A 20040-nucleotide genomic window follows, 5' to 3' on the forward strand; every position below is an offset into this window, starting at 1 on the left:
TACTTCCATCAAGTGTGGGTGCGTACATAGGCCATCAAAAACTTGATTTCAATGTGTTGTAGCTTACATTAATAGAGCTTTCTATCCACACATTTTATGGGAATTCCAATAGAAGATAGTGGGCTATTTCTCTCTGGCTGGAGTCCAATGGACCGTAACGAGCAGAAAATAGACATGTTCCGTATTTTGACGGCGAACGACGGAGAACTTGTCTGCTGACGGTGACATTCAGAGAAGTCACAGAGAATATGGAACGGTTCTCATTAATTAAAATAACAACGTAGTTGCTCCGTCGGACATATGTGAACGGAACGGAGCGGTCACCGAGGACGTGGAATTTGGGGGTTAGCTCCTCAGCATGCAGTCAAGTTCTCCAGGTGTGTTTGACCAGGGACACGTATAAAAGCTGCAGGACACCAGACCTTAAGGACTGGAATTGAAGAGCCCTGTTCTATTCGAGCTATTTGGCCTTCATGTTAACGGCTTTAAGTCTCGCTCCCTTGCTGCCAAAAATGAGGTGCAGATGTGGCTCAACAGCTAATGTTTGTCTATGGTTCCTCCTGCTTACCTTTTTTAATCACCTTACCGAATCGCTGACTTTGAGGCTCCATCTGAATACCTCTAATTATAGCTCCTAGCCCCGGTTCCTTGACCTTTTATGGGGTCAACAGTGAGAACTCCGTCGTGGGGAGGATTTGGGACAGCCTTTAACTTTTCCGTTTCCGTCATTGCGCGACAGAAACGCAGATTGATGATGCGAGTCAAATACGGGCCTACAGCCTTCCGAAAATGAACTACAAAGTGCTTGCTCTCTGCTCTGCGGACATTTTCGTTAATTTCTGTGAGGTGTGCTGTGCTTCTATGTCATGTCACGCAAAGAATTGTGGGATTCCTTATGCTCCTTAGCGTTGGTAGGGGACGTCGCAAGGTTCTTATGCAAAAGGAGCTATGAGAGTAAGCAGACAGGCTACCTTTCCTACCTCCTTCCTTACTGACTACTAAGAGCACTTATCATGGCGACTGCTGACTCACTTCCGCTTTGGCTAAAGAGTCCTTGCTCTATTAGCGCATTCGGATGGAGTCTTATTCCAGCAGGAAAAAGTGGTTCTCTTGACCTGGTGGTATCTGTGTGTGGTGTGTTCACTGATCAGAACAAGAATCAGGTTTTTTAGTTTCCAACTAGCTGATCATCGGTCATGATTGATCAAACTGAAAATCGCTTCCAGCCATCAGCAGATTTGTCCGTCCACCTGAAACGCAAAGTCGTATTTTTTTTATTTTTTTTGTATTTTTAAAATAAAAATATAATTAGTTATGGACACTGTTTGCTACTTTGGGTTACAGAAAACACGGTCGTCATGACAAATTTTCTGTTTTTGTTTTTTAACAGGAATACAACAAACCTTTGGCAAGATAATATTTTGCCAAAGTAGGGATTAGTGCTTCTGAACAGCAACACTTGCCTGTGTCTCTTACTTCCAATTTAATTTCTCATAAACATGAAATATATCCACCATCAATCCTAAAATCAAGCTTGCGGCCTGGTTTTGCTAGATAAATCTGCAGATGCACATTAACATCTTAAATTTGACCATTTCTGATTTCCAGCAGGCACTCTTGCATCTGATACGAGAGGCATCTGGTTGCAGTTCCATGCACCTAAAGCCACTTAGAGCGATAAAGAGAATGATCAGTGGGAGTGTGCTGACCAATCCGCATTGGGTAAATAAAATCATCCCTCCTAACAACGGATGCATACGGACATCTGTGTACAATATGGTGCAATGTCCTTAAGTGAATCTGTGTTGTTCAGATCTAAATGACAAACACATAAGCAACCACTAAGCTGTTGATACTGGTTTGTCTACCACTTCCTCACAGTCAGTTTAATCAAATTTACCTTGAAAACATTGAACAACAAAAACATTTGTGACTACCACCTGATGAACTTATAGCAGTTTGAGTCCATGGTTCTAATCATGCATTAGCTCATCCTCTCTCCTCTATGATCAAACCAATGAGCTCACATAGTTGTGTCCCGGCCCTTGTGAACATGCCATTCTGTCATGTATAGAGCACAGCTGATAAAACATTGTGATAGTACACATCAGTGGTGTACTTTAGACATGTCTTTCCAACCACAGCCGTTCCAGCAGATGTCCCGTCTTACTTCTTAACTCTTCCCAAAATCTGCATCTCAGACGTTGGCATTTATCTACGCCGTTGCGACTGTCTATCTTATCAACGGCATGTCTGAGCTAGTTTCCTTCCTGCATGCAAACACACAGAGAAACACTTTAAATTGCAGAAACCTGCTTTTAAAGTCATTGTAATCATGAGCAGTTCTAGGTAATATGGACTGAGTGATGGACTTTAATATCGGAGAGCGTAAGACACGCCATTAGATCTGTGCTACAGATCTAATGGCTGGGGGGAAAAAACACATAGACACAGAGGATTTGAATATTTATACATTCAGACCAATCAATCAATAAGTTTTTTAAATATGTTTTGTACTTACTTGCTTGGACCAGGTTCATCCATGTCGTGAAACAGAGAAGAGAGGTTGAACTCAGGCTAAACTACATCTTTCCCTTAAGTGGTCACCCGTTGAGTCTTTCGACAAACGTAGTTTTTCAGTAAATGTTCTCCCCGTTTGCTGAAATATATACAAGTATAAAGATTCCAACCAGTCTTGTTCAGGTGGCAGGGTGGTAATTTAGGATTGGCCAGTTCTTGTCTTAATTAGCCCAAGAAAAATTGATTTTAATCCCGTATTTCTTGTCTCTTTGCCAACACAAAGGGATTGAAAGTCAGGGTTTGTTCACCAACAGGATTTATCGCCACGGCCTTTCATCCACATTTGGACATCAGTAGACATCTTTATGTTTACTTTGCCATTGAGATGCACCAATTTAAAAATGTATGGTAGATTTCTGATATCCTGTTTCTGAAGAGGCAAAGGCCCCTAGCCACCTGCTGTGACTTCACAAATTTCTTCGGCAATAGCTGACTCTGGTTGCATGCAAATGTTTTCCTATTAAATTATTGCACCCTGTTGGCTTATTATATGTTCGTGTTTTATATTGTGTTTTTGCTCGTTAGTAAACGAGGAGCCTTTTTTGTATATTTACCATAACAAGCCTTTTATCACTCTCAGACAAGACTGGAGGTCCTGACTATGGCCCTTTAAACTGCAAATATTGATTTTAGCCCGTTTCCCTTTAAGAACTGTAATTAACAGAGAAAATCTTTTATTCAAGCATTTCTGCCAATAGCGGTCGTCGATTATTTATAAAAGAAGCTTTTACTCAAATCTTAAACCCATAACTCATACATGAAATAGCAAGTACTTGTCCTGTGGTAACAACTTCCTTACTGTAGAGTGTTGTGGTTTGCACATAGATACTGTGCCTTAACCCAGGGGAAAAACATTTTATTTTAAAGTTTATGACCTTCTGCTTAGCAGTCCGGGCCAATCAAAGATGGTTAGGTTCTGCCTGTGCCAGCTGGTTTCTTTGTACATACCTGATATCCACCTTTTACTTTTAACCATATTTGGAAGGCTACATTGCCTTTTATATATATATATATATATATATATATATATATATATATATATATATATATATATATATCTTCAATGTAACATTTCTTGGGCGAAACACACTCATGTTTTCTTATTTGGGTGTCAGATCCCTCTAACACTGGTAATAAAGCCCATGCGGGCTGGGGGATGGAAGCATATATTTCCCTTCAGAGGTGATTATCATCAGAGGTAGTTTTGTTACCGTTGTCAGTTTCATTAAAATAACAGAGATACAACAGTTGACAAGCACCAATGCAATGCTTGACGTTATTTACACTTCTACAAAGCTTCACCGAAACATTACACCCAAGACTTACCTGTGTATGGAAATCTGCCCCAGCAGCTGATCCAAGATATAGTATGAATAGGACAACGGGAGTGTGTTTCCCGTTCGGTTTGTAAAGGCAAATGGCAAAAAACAACAACTAATAATTGAGCTTTTAACACGTTGAAAAGTGCTGAGGTGTAAATGTTTTGATTAAAGAGCACGCTTAATGCTAAAGCGGTCCATTGACCTAAAGATGTGACTGAAGTCATTAATGCACACGCGCTGCCATCAAACAGCCGTTTCTGAGTGGATGAAAGAAGCTCTACCTTAGACGCTTTCGCTGTTGAGTCACATATAATTTCACTGACAGTTTGGTAAACTGCTACGGGGAAATTTGTGGCGGCGGGTTTATCCTTGTCCTCGTTGAGAGCTTACTGCGAACAACAGAGTCCTCCTCTTTGATCCGTACTAACTCACAGAGCCAGTGCTCGATTACACATCCCTCTGAGCTGAGAACTGAGTTTAATAGACTTCAGCTGGAAATTGGAAAACTGGTAAAAATGTTCTTGTTGCCCACTGATGAGATTCTTGATTCCTGCAACAGCACAGAGGGCTGCAGTCCTAATCTCATATCTGCCATCTGAGCTGATTAAAATGATTCCAGTCCAACATTTCATTGAGCTTGAAAAGTTCTTGTTACACGTAATTTGAAACCTGTTTTGGTTCAAAGCTGTCAGAAGAAAAACACCCTCAAAGTGATAGTACCAAACTACAATCACAGCAGTTCCAGCAATAAGGTTGTGGTCCAATATGATCCTTTTTCAGCTGCAGTTTCAATATTTCAGGAGATTTTTTGAGTGAAGATTTTGTGGCCCTAGAGGCCTTTATTTAGGTTGACAGGAAGAAGGTCAGCGAAAGAGAAGGGGAACACATGCAGTTTGACCAGGGATTATGATCCCTGTGTATGCTGCACCCACTCTTCCACGCAGCCAGCCAGCAACCCTCAAAAGAAGAAAAAAAGTTTAAATTTAATTTAACTAAATAAGTAATAATTAGACAAAATGATTGTTTGTAAAATGTATTTGGGGGAATACATTTGAACTCTGAATGGGGACATAATTCATTTAAAGTGTCCCCCAATAATCCAGCATTTCAGTTTCAACGGTTTTAGGCGTCTTACTGAATGCCTGTTTTCACATTAAACAAACAAATACTGGAAATTAGAAAGACTCAATGACCGCAACATGAAGCAGGGTTAAGATGTTAAGGCATCTAAAGGCCAAATGCAAATAGTAGGCTAGTGGGACTAACCTTTATTAGATATTGCTCCAAAACAGTCATTATCATATTTTAAGCAAAGTGCTCACCTTACCTCCCAACAGGGAAAACAACTGCTATTTCGTACGTAAATAAGCAATACTGTAGTTTATGGCAAAACTCAGGTTAGCATGCACACTTGTACATTAAGCATTGTCACTAAGGATTTCTGAAGGAAAAAAAAACAACAAATTTAAAAAAATTTCTACTTGTTTCCGCTTGGATTGTGGTGCTTTAATTTTGGACATTGCCCATTTTATGACAGATTTCATCAGCAGCATTGGGAGGTTAGAACATAACAGCTTCAGCAATAGAGTAGTATATTTTAGAGGAATCATAAATCCAAATACAGCCCTTCAAAACTTGTTGATATTATATTTATTGCATATATATATGAACACATATTTGGAAATGTATAAATGTTAGCCATTCACCCCACCCTGTAGTCTTACCTCATTCATTGACCCCCCCCCCCCCCCCGCCCCCTCGCCTCTCCATTTAACACCATTCTGCCAGTGACAATGTATTTCTCAGTAAACTGTACACACAAACATGGTAGCTACACTGATCGCGGTTGAACGGGGACTACGTTTGCAAGAGATCTAACGTGACAGAAGTGCTGATAAACAATTTCCTCCTGAAGCTGTTTCAACTTTTAATGCACGAATCCGCCCAGTCGGGTTTTTAAGTCAGAGCTGATAATTTCCCAGCTCTGGAGAAGAGGAAGATTCGCAGTGGTTCTGTGGTAATACCGTTCAGAAAGCCCTCATTAAAGATGGAAAATGAGTCCTAATGTGAAAAGAAAGAAAAAAAATACTTGCGGTTGTGAATAACACTGAAACAATTACACTAGGAGCATACTTGACGTTCATTTATTTCACTGTTGGCATCTTTTAAGTAATAATGGCAATTTATTGTGTTTCTACTGTTACTGATGCTGGCTCTGGATGTATAACTCAGAAATATTTACCTCTCCCGGAGCAGCAGAGAAAATGTAACTTGTTTTTCTATTTAGCATTCTCAAGTTAACAGGATTGCATGACATATTTGAAGCACAATAACTACATTCAAATCCATCTCTTACAACATATTCTATACGTCTGTGTGATACTTTTGCTTATGGAAAAGAAATGAAGCGGTCTGGGTGCAGGAATTGTGTTTTCTCGATGGTGTGAGAAGTCTTTCTATAAATGAGCCAGTGCATTTTATTCTAGCACTGCCTATTTATGTAAAAAAAACCTTGTGTTTGCTGTCTCCGTATCTCCCTTTGCATCCTTACAAGCCAGAGGCCTTTTATCACTCTCAGACAATCTGATATGTAAAAATCACAACATGGTCAGATCGGCTCTGCGTTTGTGTGTGTGTGTGTGTGTGTGTGTGTGTGTGTGTGTGTGTGTGTGTGTGTGTGTGTGTGTGTGCGCAATCCCGCTCCTCAACACACTCGTGTACAGTATTTCTTTTTCGGCACAAAAAAAAGAAAACCCCGCATGTCGGTTACAATGCGTCTTTCTCCTCTCAGTGCGGTGCTGCAGAGTGTAATGCTTGGGTTTGTGCTTCCTCCTGCAGGCTTCTTCGTGACAAAGTCAGTTTGGGTTGACGTGAATGCGAAGAAAACAGACAGACAGACGGAAAGAGCAAAATAACAAACAACAAAAAAAAAATGATAGAAAGTCTCCGCTGGTAATTCAAAACGCTGTTTGCTAAAAAAAAAAAAAAAACGAAAATAATAAATGTTATAAAACCGTATGTGTGAGAACGGCAGCCTTTAAAGCCGAAGAATACCTGATGAGTGCAGTGAGTAATTATAGCACGTTTAGGGAGACACTGTTTATCACGGCGGGCTTTAGGTGGGAGGATAAAGACTTGAAGAAGTAAAGAGCTAAAGAGCGTTGTTGGGTTGTTGCCTCGGGGTAAAGCTGCTGTCAGTTCACTGCCAAGAAAGCAAAAGGCTTTTTTTTTTTTTTCATGACAGCAGGAGAGGAATCATGAGCTGGAACAGAGGTACACAAGAAGAAGTGTCATCCGAGTTTATAAAAAAGTCAGTTGTTTTTCCACTCGCCAACTTTTTTGCATGCAAGCCTTTCAACTATGAACATGTTATTTGTTCGGAAGGGAGGGAAGAAAGAAAGAAGGGGGAGTCCAAACCATTCAGACCGAGCCTCACAGAAATGTCATCTAAGCAACACTGTATTTGCCGCTGAAGCAGCAGGTGGCAAGATTACCTCACAGGGGTCAAACTGTACACTGCAAAAAGGGAGCTAAAAGTAAGTGAAATTGTCTTGAAATCTGTGTATTTTTCCTTGATTTGAGGAGCTAAATAAGACTATTTGCCAATGGAATAAGATGTTTGCACTTAAAATAGGAACAATTCATCTCCATCATCTTATTTCAAGTGCAGGATATCTAATTATCTTATTTTAGGGGTAAAAATATTCATTCCATTGACAAAAAGTCTTATCTAGCTGCTCAAATCAAGGAGAAATACACTAATTTCAAGACCATTTTACTTACATTTAGTTCCCTTTTCGCAGTGTAACAGGAAGCGGATGCTGTATCTCGGAGTAAACGGGGAGCCTCCGTTCCCCCTCTACAAACAAACGAAACAAAATCTTCTGTTCTCCTCCCGCAGGAGCGTTGCAGATTGAAAACAGCGAGGAGACGGACCAAGGGAAGTATGAGTGCGTGGCTACCAACACCCAAGGCGTGCGCTATTCCTCCCCTGCAAACCTTTACGTGCGAGGTAGGACCTGAACGCAAAACACCCTCTGCACACATATGGACAGACAAGAGTGAAAACAAACACATCTAAACCTCTATTAAGGTGTTGTTTTTCAAATGAAGCTACCTCTTCTCCATGACTGTGCTGTTAAACGAGTATTACTAACCCATCCATTGTCTATAATATATGTTGACCCTGTTCTTTTTTTGGTATTTCTCACAACCACATTCCACCTTTAAACCTTGGTGTGATCTCGTACAGTAAAGAAGAACCCAAGTGAGCCCATGCCTCGGTTTAACTGCATGGAAGCGTCTCTGATCTTCCTACTAAACTGCTTTTTGTGCTAGAAGGCCGATACGAAGAAAAAAAAAAAAAACGAAAGTGCCTTGCTAAAGTATTCACACGCGTTCAACCTACGCGTGGTGTGGTATGTTACAACCATAAACTGAAAGGTATTTTATTTATTGTGATAGACCAACGCATAGCTGGGAAGTTACGCGTTGTTTTCAGTTTTTAAAAAATAAAGCAGAAAAACTGAGCCTTGTTTTTGTATCCGCCCGCCTTTATTCTGTCTCCCCTACATAGAACCCAGTTCAACAATTTGCCTTATAAAGACGCCTCATTTTTAAACTGAAGTAAATTAGTGAATGGGAGTAAATTAGTACATAAAACAGTTTATTAAAGATCAAGGGACACAGCAGACAGGTGTTGGATGAAGTTGTGGGGAGGTTTAAAGCAGGGCCAGGTTCTAAAACAAGATCGCAAGCCTTACACGTTTCACATAAAGCGCTTTGAATGCATCGTGTGAAAATGGAAAGCGTATGGAACGACGGCAAGCCCACCGAGACACAGCCATCCACCTAGACTGACAGGCAGAGCAAGGCGAGGATTGATGAAGAGTAGCAGCCAGGAGTCCGGTGGCAACAGTCAGCGGCTCCGCAGATATAGGGTGGCAGGAGGAACGCATTTCATGAAAAGAAAGACTTAGACTTAGACAACTTCATTAGTCATCCTGCATGCACAGAGTGCGTACAGAACGAAATTTCGTTTGCATACAGCTTGGAAAATCACGGTAAAAGCCGTGAGAAGTCCCGTTTGCAGTCTGCCACGAGTCACGTACGGGACGTTTCAAACACGCGACGCGCTGGTCGGACTCTTGGGCCCTGTGCGCAGGACGCTGTGTGTGGCAGAAAAAAAGCAGTGAAACATGGTGGCGACAGCATCACGCCGTAATCACGTTTGTGGTTGTAACATGAGAAGCGTGACACCTTTGAGACACGACTACTTCTGCAAGGCACTGTGCTTTGATTTTAAACGGCGATCCGAATAAAGATTGGCTTAACGTTCACAGAGCCCAAACTCTGCCTGGGTGCCGGTGTCCTATAGGCTCCGACACAGCGGCCCATGTTCTGATTTAAAAGTTCAGGTTGTGTGTTAACGTGGCTTATCAGAACACTGTGTGTGTGTGTGTGTTGTGCGAGGTGCGTGCAGGAGTGTTGTGGTGAGGCGAGAGTGGCTTTGCGCTGGCCGTTTTTATTCTCTCTGTGTTTCCTCGTTCTCTCTCTCCCTCCTCCTCCCCCCTTCACGTCATTGTGTTCTGCATCAACCCCCTTCCATTCCTCAGAGCTTCGAGAAGGTTGGTGCGCTCTTTTCTTTGCTTTTGTTACTCCTTTGTTTCAGAAAGCGTCACTTATTGAAACAGCAGGAACTAAAAAAAAAAAAAAAAAAAAAAAAAGAGAGAGAGAGAGAGAGGAGGAAAGGAAAGTAGTTTTAAGAGTGAGATAATTAACGGTGTGCCCCAAAGAAAATGAAAAAAAAAAAAAAATGAGGAGAGCAAAGCTGCTGCGAAGATGACGAAGCGGTCCGCCCATGCAGCAGAGTGCCTTGACTGCATTGTGAGGCCTTGTGTGCAGAACCCTTGGTATTGCCTTCACTCCCCAATCAATGTTTTCTGCATGGTATGATCTTGTTGTCATGGAGACCCAAGAATTGGAAGATTAAAAAGAGGCAATGTTTGCATGGAAGGAGTGGGAGAGAAAGAGAAAGGAGCACCGCTTGCATGGGTGTTGACTGACGGACTGACACAGGAGCATGGCGCAGTGTGTGTTCACGCCTAGTGAAATGCTCAGATTGTGATCTTATTGAACCTGCAGCCTTGTCATGTATTGCAGCTCTTTATTTTTTGGCCCTTTTGTTATGTTTTTTTTTTTTTTTTTTTTACCTTTGTGTCCCTTTTCCCATGTCATCACATCTGCTCCAGGTGTTGCACTGACTTGGAATGTTGCACTTCAAGCTTCCACAATTCCCTTTTCGTTCAGAAGTTTCATGTTTGATTTGTCGGTGGCGTTTGGTTCTTCAGGACTAAATCCATAACACAAACTCAAGATGGACAAGGGGATAAATTTAAGTTGAGCTGCTTCTATTTGAACCAGGTTCTGGTGCTTCTACAGTAAAGTTTAGGCTGTTCTGACCACTCTGCTGAACTGCGGTGTGGTGTGCATCGATTTTTATTTCATGTGGGCAGTTTTCACCATGACTCATTCTAGATCTGGTCACCCAACAGGTTTAAACTAATACTTAAACTGAGAGAAATGTAAAAATATATATAATAAAAAAATTATAATAAAATACAGTGTAAGAATTTATATATATATATATTTAAAAACAGAAGAAAGACAACAAAATATGGTGATTAAAAGTGACGAAGCAACCCGTTCAAAAAAAACATTTTCAGGGCGTTATAAAATCATGCTAAATAGAAAGCACATCCAATTGAAATATTCTGGGGTTTGTTTGTTTTGTTACTTATATTACATTGCAAAATTATTTACACGTCGTAAACGTTTCCATATTATTTTCACGTATTTTAGCAGGATTTTATCTGATACAGCAATAAAGAGATTGAAAACACAGGTTGAATAATCTGGCGATGGGACAACTAATATCCTTAAATTCATCCTTAATTAAAGTTGGCGACATGCCATGCAGGGGACCCATCGAATGTAGGAGGTGCTCTGGTCAGATGAGTCCAAAATATAACCTTTTGACCTAAATGAAAAAGTCTGGCAGAGAACAAATAGTGGGGATGTTGTCTTCTTCAGCAACAGGAAAATAGGTGTACAGATGAATAATGCTATACTGGGGAGTCTAGGAAGAAAGTCAAAGTCCAGACCTAAATCCAGTCAGTTGCACAACTTGGGAATCGATTTTCACAGACGCCGCCCATCTGATCTGACTGAGCTTGAGCGATTTTGGAAAGAGGAATAGACACAAATTTATTAGTCTGAAAATGTGCAAAACTGGTAGTCTAACCTCCAAATAACCCTTGTAGCTGTACTGCAGTGAAACGTTGTTCCTCAAATTATTCAGTTGGGGCGACTAAACAGAAAATGCAAATCAGAATTTTCATATTGTTGGCAAATCCGTGCACGCTTTATTTCTGCTGCACTGTTTTGCACTACTTTGTGTCGGTCTGCCACTTAAAATCCCAGTACTCTGCCTTGAGGTTTGTGGTTACAATGTAATAAAACATCACAATGATGGCTTTTGTAAGTCACCGTTTTTTCTTTTTCTTACATATTTGTGGATTAAGGGGTATACTTAATCTTTTCCCATTTTGGCTTCACCTTTATTTAATAAATTATAACATGGTGGGATCTGTAGTGCCTGGTCTTGTTCTCTTGAGATTTCATTGTCGGACCTAGTCAAACCCGCACTGTTAATATTGGTCATGCTTTCATTTTATCGTGACAGCAAACGCTGGCTGTTGATAAAAAGCATGATGGTACTGCTATTCTTTATCCACCGAAGATTTTCATTTGAAACATTTCTTTCCATTTCGTCTCTGCAGTAATTTCCACAAGCCGAACAGCGGCTGCTTTTTCAGTGCAGTCTGACCCGAGGGCCTTTCATCGCTGCTGGTCTTCAGCCTGCAGACAGAGATTTCCCCCAGACGCTCTGAACCCGTTTTAACCTTATGCACGTTCGGGCTGGGTCACACGGCAGGATAATTAGCCCTATTTTTGCCCCGATCTTCCCCTTCCGACATCCCCCGACTGTCGGTGTTTCTCTTAGGATAAACTTATGTGATATTCCTGCCGTGTGTGGTGTGTTAGGAGTGATCTGGTCCGCTCGGTAGAACGTCGGCACCGCTCCGACCCAGAATAGGGGATATTCAACATGCTGGATTGTCTTGCCCCAATATCCCAGTGTGTGGGATGGTCCCCAAGGATAAATGAGCCAAAAAAAAAAAACAACACAGCTCACCTCTATATCATAGTGCAGCAAACGTAAAGCTCCCTGTTCGTCTCCACTCCTTGTGCTGTGTTGTGCTCGCCGTCACATTGTATGAGTAAACCTGTTTTATCTAAGATTATTTTTATTGTTACACGTGCCGTCTCTCAAGCATTGAAAATCGTCCGACTATTTTAATATCTTGCCATGGGAACCAGCCTTTAGCAGGTGAAAATCCCTTAATTCTTTACATACATATCTTTCTTTTTTTATTTTTTTTATTTTATAGTGTTTATTCACTCACCCACACAGTGTCTGACTGGTCTCCTCTCCAGTGCCTCGTTTAGCTTATGCACTTCTGCTTCTTTTTGTAACAAATCCTTTTTGCTACTCTGTTGCTAATTAACTGACATACGTACTTCTGAGATTTACAACAAGGTGTTTATTTTAGCTTAATGCACCTTGTACAGTGTTTTGACATCTGCCATTGTTTTTTAAACCTATTTTCTAATCAAAGTTGTAATAATTTCAAGGCAAGCAGATATTTAAATGATTTGATTTAAATGAGAGCCAGTGCTCTCAATTTGTTCAGAAAGGGTGTGTAGCTACACCTAAATAAACCAAGGAGTTCCAAAACTTCACGTTCAAATATCCAAATCTGATTTTTAGATCAGGTTAAGCAGTAATGACCAAATGCATTTTATTACTGCTGCTTACATCTTACGAAGAGAGACGGCGCTTTCTAGCTACATTTTTATCACTAACCCCAAGCTGCTCAGCTTTCTTACAGTAAATTGTACTGAGGATTCTAATTTTATAGCGAATACAACCTAAACTTTATCCACTTTTTATGCCCCCGATGGTAACGCACCTTACCTCAAGCACAAGACTAAAGAAAATGAATAAAATGACCGGAAAGTGCAACAACACATTACAATAACAACTGAGAGAAAAGTTACCTAAAAGTTACCTAAAATATGACTATTATTTTATACAGGCAAAACTACTCGGAAATATAATGCTGTCTGCCTTTGGTGAGCTGCCTGAATCTAGCTCTCTGTTCTATTAAATTTTTTACCCTTGTATTTGTTTTGTTTTCGTTTTTTTTTTTTAGTAAAAAATGCCTGAATTCATTTCTTCATTTTGAAAGTTTGTATCTTTTTTAAAAATAATCACATTCTTTGACCAAGAAAACAATCATAAAACAACCATCATATGGTTATAACATTTCAGCATTCATTATTTTCATGTTTTTGTCAAGCTCTTAAAAATCTACCTGCCAGATATCTCAAGTATGGCAAGCTGTACTAAAGTAGAATAAAGAATAAAATTCATACTATGTTTTATCTGTAAGATACTGTATGGTCTGCTTAAAATATCGTGATTCTATCTGACTCACTCACCATCTGACTTTATTTTTATTTTAGCAGTGACTGGATTTCTGAACAGCCTTCTCTGCTGCAACCTTACCCTCAAGCACACATAGATTTATCAATTATTTCTAAAGAACAATCTAACCCGACACCTGAGCCTGAAAAAAAGTCTTCAGCATGCATTTTGCTCTGCTGTGGATCTTTGCAAAGGGAGATCCCTGCAGAAAGTGGGCTAACATTAGCTTGACTCTTATTTATTTTGATATTCTCATATTTTGGCTCATAATAGGTTTTGTTTGCAGTCACAATAAGTAGACCTGCTGCACAATATTAGGAAAACAGGACAGTATTGTTCATTATTGTGATGGTGAAATTGGTTGCAATTAACTCAGATTTTTTCATCACGACACGTTTTCTTCCATCAACATTCAAACTGGTCTGTGTGACCTTTAGTGCCTTGGTCATAGAGTCCTGCAACGTGGCCAAATTTATTATTAGAAGCAAAGTTAGAGTGTGCGGAGCCTGAAATGCTATCACATACCAAATATTGTAACTAAAAAAACCTTTGTGATCCCAGAATTGTCCATATTAATATTACAGTGACTACTGTGATTCAAAATATTTATTTAGTTGCAATTTTACAACAGAAAACTCACAAAAAGTTGTTTTTCGGTGGATAAAGCGAGTAAGAAAATGGATGGATGGATAAACTTAGCGTTACGCTCAGATCTGTGTCCAGATGGCTATTGGTTGAGCTTTAGCCAAGTGTACTCTAAAAAATACGGATTGGGCTGGTATTGGGCTGACTTTAATTATTCTTCAATGGGTTTTTCTCCAGCTATGCTCAGATTTGGTCGGGCATACTTTTAGAAAATCAAACACCTATTTTTATAACTGTTTTGAAACGTTTTACTTCTCTATCATGTGTAAAAACCCTTACTGTTTGTGATTGTAATTAAAAAATTTCCATCACTCCACATAAAAGTTGTTTTCATGCACATTTACTGGCATATTGTATGTTTTCGAAACTTTTAATGAGATTTCACATTAAGACACATCCATATGTGCAAATTCATACATTTTAAGCATTTTAAAATTAATATTTTTCATGACAAATACCTTTTACCTGTTACCTTTTATTCAATTCCTACATTGGACAACTATGAATAATCCAACTCAAGAACTGAACTGAAATCATAATTTTCAAACTCTCAAAGTCGGGTTCGGTTATTATTACAACTTTGATCTGAAAATACTGTATGTGTTGTGATGGAAATGACAGATCATTACTGAGCAATGTTTACTTTTATCATCCTTGACACAAAGCAAGATTAACATGTTCATTGTGGTTAAAGATGAAACCATAATTCAGAATAAATCAGACGGCAGCCATTTGCTCCTGTGACTTCTTTATGCTGAAACCTATAAACCGTTTGCTGCAAAGCAAGATGTTTCATGCCAAATAAACTCAAATCGTAGATGTTTTCCCTACTAAAATGACTGACAATTCAGCTCAGAATTATTCATAATCCTTGCGGATATTCTCATTTTAACGCATTAGTTTGTTTCTGGCTGGTCATGACTCAGCCCTCACCTACTGTAAAATGATCCTGTTCTCAGTTGTGGAAAAAGGGTTCAAGTATTTTCTGCATAAATATGTGTGTATTAAATTGCTCTTAATTTATTATAACCCATAAAAATAGGCATTTTTCTTTAAAAAAAAAAAACATGTCACTCTCGTGTTGCTTTATGCTGATCCGGTAATACTTTCACTTTAAGAACCTGAATACTTTTCCTCTCTTTCTTTCCTGTAATGTTTATGTTTTGTCCGTTTTTTTTTTCCTGTTCCTATTTCCACCAGCATCTCTAAAACGTCTCCATTGAATGGCATTTAGTATTAATCATACCCATTATTATTTTTAGCTATTCCGAGGATATAATAATTCCCTGTTATTACAGTGGTTAATGAAAGTTGTGTCCTTGAGTCAGACAGGATGGTTCTCCGTAAATGTCAGCTGCATAGCAGGCACAGAGATACTGCGGTAATCCCTCTGGCTCTGCCAAGTCCTTCTCAGGCTGTTGCCAGCAGACTCTCAGCAGAGGACGGGACTTAATGATAGCTCCTCTAATAAAAACTGAAGGTCCAGAGCTCTTACAAAATGTATGGAAAATGGAGAGATGCGAGGGGAATCAAAAGCCGCAGCTTGATTAACTTAAAGCTAGCGGCTCTGCGAGCAACTGAGGGATTATCCTTGGTTTTGAGCTCGCTTTCCTCGAAAGCACTCACCTGTGTTCTGTAATTGATTATTTAGCCGTGGATCTGAGTGAAATCTAACTTTTATGCGTAAGAACAAAATATAAAGCATCCTCAAAAAAAAAAAAAAAAATCATCTTGAGTCATTACCTCCATCATTTTGCACACATTCTTACTCAATTAACTCATAATACGCTTAACAAATAGCTTTTTTTATTATTATTTTGAGGTGGTTTTCTTTCTTGTTTCTAGATTCCAAACCATTTTGTCATGCTGCATTGCACCCGCTGTGTTTGTGTTATGCACGGGGCTGCCTGTCTGCCTGTCGGTCTGTCTGTCTGTCCGTCCGCTTGTCTGTCTGCAGCATGCTCAGATGAGGAGATGCCTGCCCAATCATGTCTGTTTTCTAACAGATCTATCTGTTCTTGTCTCTTTGTCTCTTTCTTCTCTTCAACTTGTATCCAATTCTGGGTATTTTATTTCTGATTATTTTCTATTCTATTTGAACTACCTTTTACTTTTCATGGAACAGTAGTGAAATCACGGCAAGAGTTGATTTTATTTTATTTTATTTATTTTTTTATTAAACTCTGTTGAAGTTATGGAAAACTATTAACTTCTGCCCAACTGTCTCTGGCTTCTTTGAGTAGGGGGGATGTGGCCCATGAAGAACCCATGTAATGGTGTTGCTCATTAAGGACTGGAGGTTATGCAGCAAGTTTTGAGTATTTATTAATCCTTTTATGTGTTTGATTTTAGACTTTGAGTGATATTCGTGGCGTGAACAGAGTAAGCTTAGACTCTCTTGCTTTGTTCATCTGCAGGATTTCATTTTTAGGCTTTTTAATTTGTCTAGTTTTAGAGACATTTTTTCTGTTCAGTTCTGTTTTTAGATATTTATTTATTTTAATAAACACATATACAAGGCCTTGCAAAAGTTTCCTATTTTGTCACGTTGCAACCAACTATTTCAGTGCGTTTTATCAGGATTTTATGCAATGGAAGGAAAGTGGTTTCCAACATTAATCTGAAAAGTGTGGTGTGCATCTGTATTTAGCCCCCTTTACTCTGATATCCCTGAATAACATGCAGTGCACACATTCGCCTTCAGAGGTCAGCTGATTAGGAAATGGAGTCCCCCTGTGTGTAATTTCTTATCAGTATAGAGCTACAAAGCTGTTCTATGAAGGCCTCTGAGGTTTGTCTGAGAACATCAGAGAACAAACGTTATCATGAGGACCAAGGAGCGCAGCAGACAGGTCAGGGAGAAAGTTAGGATAGAAAACAATATTCGGAGCTCTGGACATCTCACAGAGCTCTGTTTAATCCATGTAAATGTAGACAGGCTTTGGTGAGAGCTGAACATGGACACTCTCCATCCAGTCAGACTGAGCTTGAGCTATTTTGCAAAGAAGAATGGACAGAAACTTCAGTCTCTCGATGCACAAAGCTGGTAGAAACAGGCCTCTGAGACCTTGCAGATTTAATTTGAGCAAAAGGTGCTTCTACAAATGATTAAATCACAGGAGCTCGACGTAAATCCATGCCACATTTTTCAGATTGTTGTGCGTAACCCATTTTCAAAACCAGGTATCCTTTTTTTCTTTCACTTCACAAGTCCGCACTACCGTGCGTTGGTCCATCACATAAGATCCCAATAAAACACATAGAGGTTTCTAGTTGTAACGCGTCAAAATGTGAAAAAAAAACAAAAGAAAAAAAGTCCACTTTGGCAAGGCACTGTTAGCTTCCTATAGTGCTGAGTTTTTCGACTATGTTTCTGCTCTTCCCTTTCATTCTCTCCTTTCATCCAGAGACGTTTGTATGTTTCTTTCTCTGTTTTGTTTCCTGTGCCGTGACCCTGGGGTAGCTCCCCTTTTTTTTTTTCTTCTACTCTGTTCCTCCAACATCCGATTTCTCCTAGCCATTTTTTTTTACTTTTCTACAGTTTCGTTATTTTGTTTCTCTTTACTTTAGAAGCATCTGCTTTCTGAATGGGCCTGACTCTGGTATATAGCCGTGTTTTTAAATAGATCCATGTGTTTTCTTCTTCCTCGCTCCTCTTTTCTTCCCCCCTTCTTCCCTCCTTCCCTTGCAAACCCCACTCCTCTAATCCTCTCTTTATCTCCACCCCCTCCCCCTCCCCTGTCTTCCCACCCCCCCACACTTCCTATTCTCTCTTCTTCCTCTTCATTCTGTCCGCGCCCTGATGTGTAGGAGCTCCAGACACATGTACATAAGTTTATTAACTTATAAACATGCACATACTACCTCACATATCTCTCTTTCTCTACCTGTTTTTGCTCGCACTCTTTCATGCTGTCTTGGTGTTCTTTACTTAATGTCTCCAAACGATCACAGCACCTTTTCAGACCCTCTCGACCCACTCTCTGTCCACATTTCCAACTCATTTTTTGACAACACACTGTTCTCAGTAATTGATCCTATGTATTGTACAGTATCTTGTTGTACAATGTGGCTGTCCTTTGCTACATTGCCTGTCATTGTCTGGAAGAGACGCAGAGCTGCCTCTGTCTGTCTGTCTGTCTGTCTGTCTGTCTGTCTGCCTTTCTCTCAGTCTCTCTCCCTATCTCTCTGTGGCTTCTACCTGTCCTCTCCGTGTCTTGTCTCGCTCCTCTCTGCCTTCCTCTTTCAGTTCTCCGTTCTCTTCTTTGTGTTCCTCCACCATTTTTATTCCTCTTGAGTCGCCCAGGCATGCGAGTGACCTATGAGTTCAGTCTCTCGGCGCGTCTCCCCTCCAATACGTAGCAGAGCCAGCTCTGACAGATGTAGTATTGCATGCAACTTTGCTACTTTGCTTGTTCTCCCTCACACAAGGGTGGGTGGGTGGGTTTGAGGGGGGACACAAATAGCAGACAGGGCCCTATTGATCAGCCCCTCAGTGATGCATATACTCGCTCTAAAAACAACCCCATCTGCTGCACGAGTGCCTCGAGGCACAGAAATTGCAATCAAGTAAAGTGTCTATCTGGCGGCTCCGGTAAAGTTTTAAGATTGCTTCGAGAAGAGGGGGGGATAAAACAAGAACAATGCAGCTGTAGCTTATAGAAAAATGAGTCACAAATTCTGTTGTGGAGAAGAGAAACTGACTATAGGTGTCATGTCCTGGTTGAAGCGAAACTCAAGAGTTTGTCACGATATTATTTTGCGTAGGCGGCTCACTGTGAATGGTTGAGCTTAACACAAGATTTGTGTCTTTCTGTTGAAATCATCAGTACCATAAAGAAATTGGGACTAAACTTGAAATATCCCTTTGTAATTTTCTGTAAATCCCTGAAGTTCATTTTCCCCCTTCCTGTTACTTCTCCTCTTTCTCTCTCTCTCTCTCTCTCTCTCTCTCTCTCTCGCTCTCTCTTTCCTTCTCTCTCTTTCTTTCTATCTCTCATTCCCTCACCTTTTCTCCCTTGATCTCCTGCTCTTTGCTGTGCTCTTTCTTTCTCATTCTTTCTTCCCACCCTTCCCCCTCCTTGCTCCCCTCTTCCCTCTTTTCTCCTCCTCTGCCTCACACTTTTTACCCCCTCCCTATCCCATGCCCCCCGCCCCTTTTTCCTTTTTTACCCCGGCTCTCTTCCTCTCCCAGTGCGCCGCGTGCCCCCTCGTTTCTCTATCTTGCCCTCCAATCACGAGATCATGCCCGGGGGGAGCGTCAACATCACCTGCGTGGCCGTGGGCTCCCCCATGCCTTACGTCAAGTGGATGTTGGGCATCGAGGACCTGACCCCGGAGGACGAGATGCCCATCGGACGGAACGTGCTGGAACTCAACGGCGTGCGGGAGTCTGCCAACTACACCTGCGTGGCCATGAGCAGCCTGGGCATCATTGAGGCCACGGCTCAGGTCTTAGTCAAGAGTAAGACCCCTTATTTATCTGAGAATGTTTTTGACCCTAATTTACACATACTGCAGATTTGGAGATTTAAAGATTTCTGATATTATGGTGCATATCAGGGATCCCCCAAAGTGCGGCCCAAGAGTCATTTGTGGGGAAGAGAGAGAATCTTGTTTTTAGTTTGGGAAAAAATTATAACCAACAAAAAATTATAAAATCTTCTCACAGTGTTAGGTTCAATAAGTTATAAAAGTATTCATGTTTTAATAACCACGCCTTTTGCATCTTTATAGTAAATGCGATCCCGTTTATCCAGTGACTTTTACTCATATGCAGACTTTGGTGCACTCAAATCTGTTTTTAATGAATTTATCAAACTTTGCTAAATATAGCAAGTCTTGTCAAAGAAGGAGTGACCCAAATTCTACTCTTATTGC

General features: G+C 40.4%; 1 protein-coding gene across 8 annotated transcripts in view; it reads left to right on the plus strand.

Annotated features, from left to right (window-relative positions):
• Positions 1-20040, plus strand: part of LOC105934197 (receptor-type tyrosine-protein phosphatase S) — a 122897-nt gene that overhangs the window by 65282 nt on the left and 37575 nt on the right. For 4 of the 8 annotated variants that reach the window (XM_036138043.1, XM_036138044.1, XM_036138046.1 and 1 more), the window contains exons 6-7: positions 7804-7914; positions 19355-19624. In XM_036138043.1, coding sequence (XP_035993936.1) covers positions 7804-7914; positions 19355-19624 — 381 coding nt within the window. Of the gene's footprint in view, positions 1-7803; positions 7915-9517; positions 9530-17970; positions 17986-19354; positions 19625-20040 lie in introns of all 8 variants that reach the window. The other 4 variants (XM_036138040.1, XM_036138041.1, XM_036138045.1 and 1 more) reach the window with 2 other exon arrangements.

This window comes from Fundulus heteroclitus, chromosome 6, assembly GCF_011125445.2.
Source record: "Fundulus heteroclitus isolate FHET01 chromosome 6, MU-UCD_Fhet_4.1, whole genome shotgun sequence".
In the NCBI taxonomy this organism is placed as follows: domain Eukaryota; kingdom Metazoa; phylum Chordata; class Actinopteri; order Cyprinodontiformes; family Fundulidae; genus Fundulus; species Fundulus heteroclitus.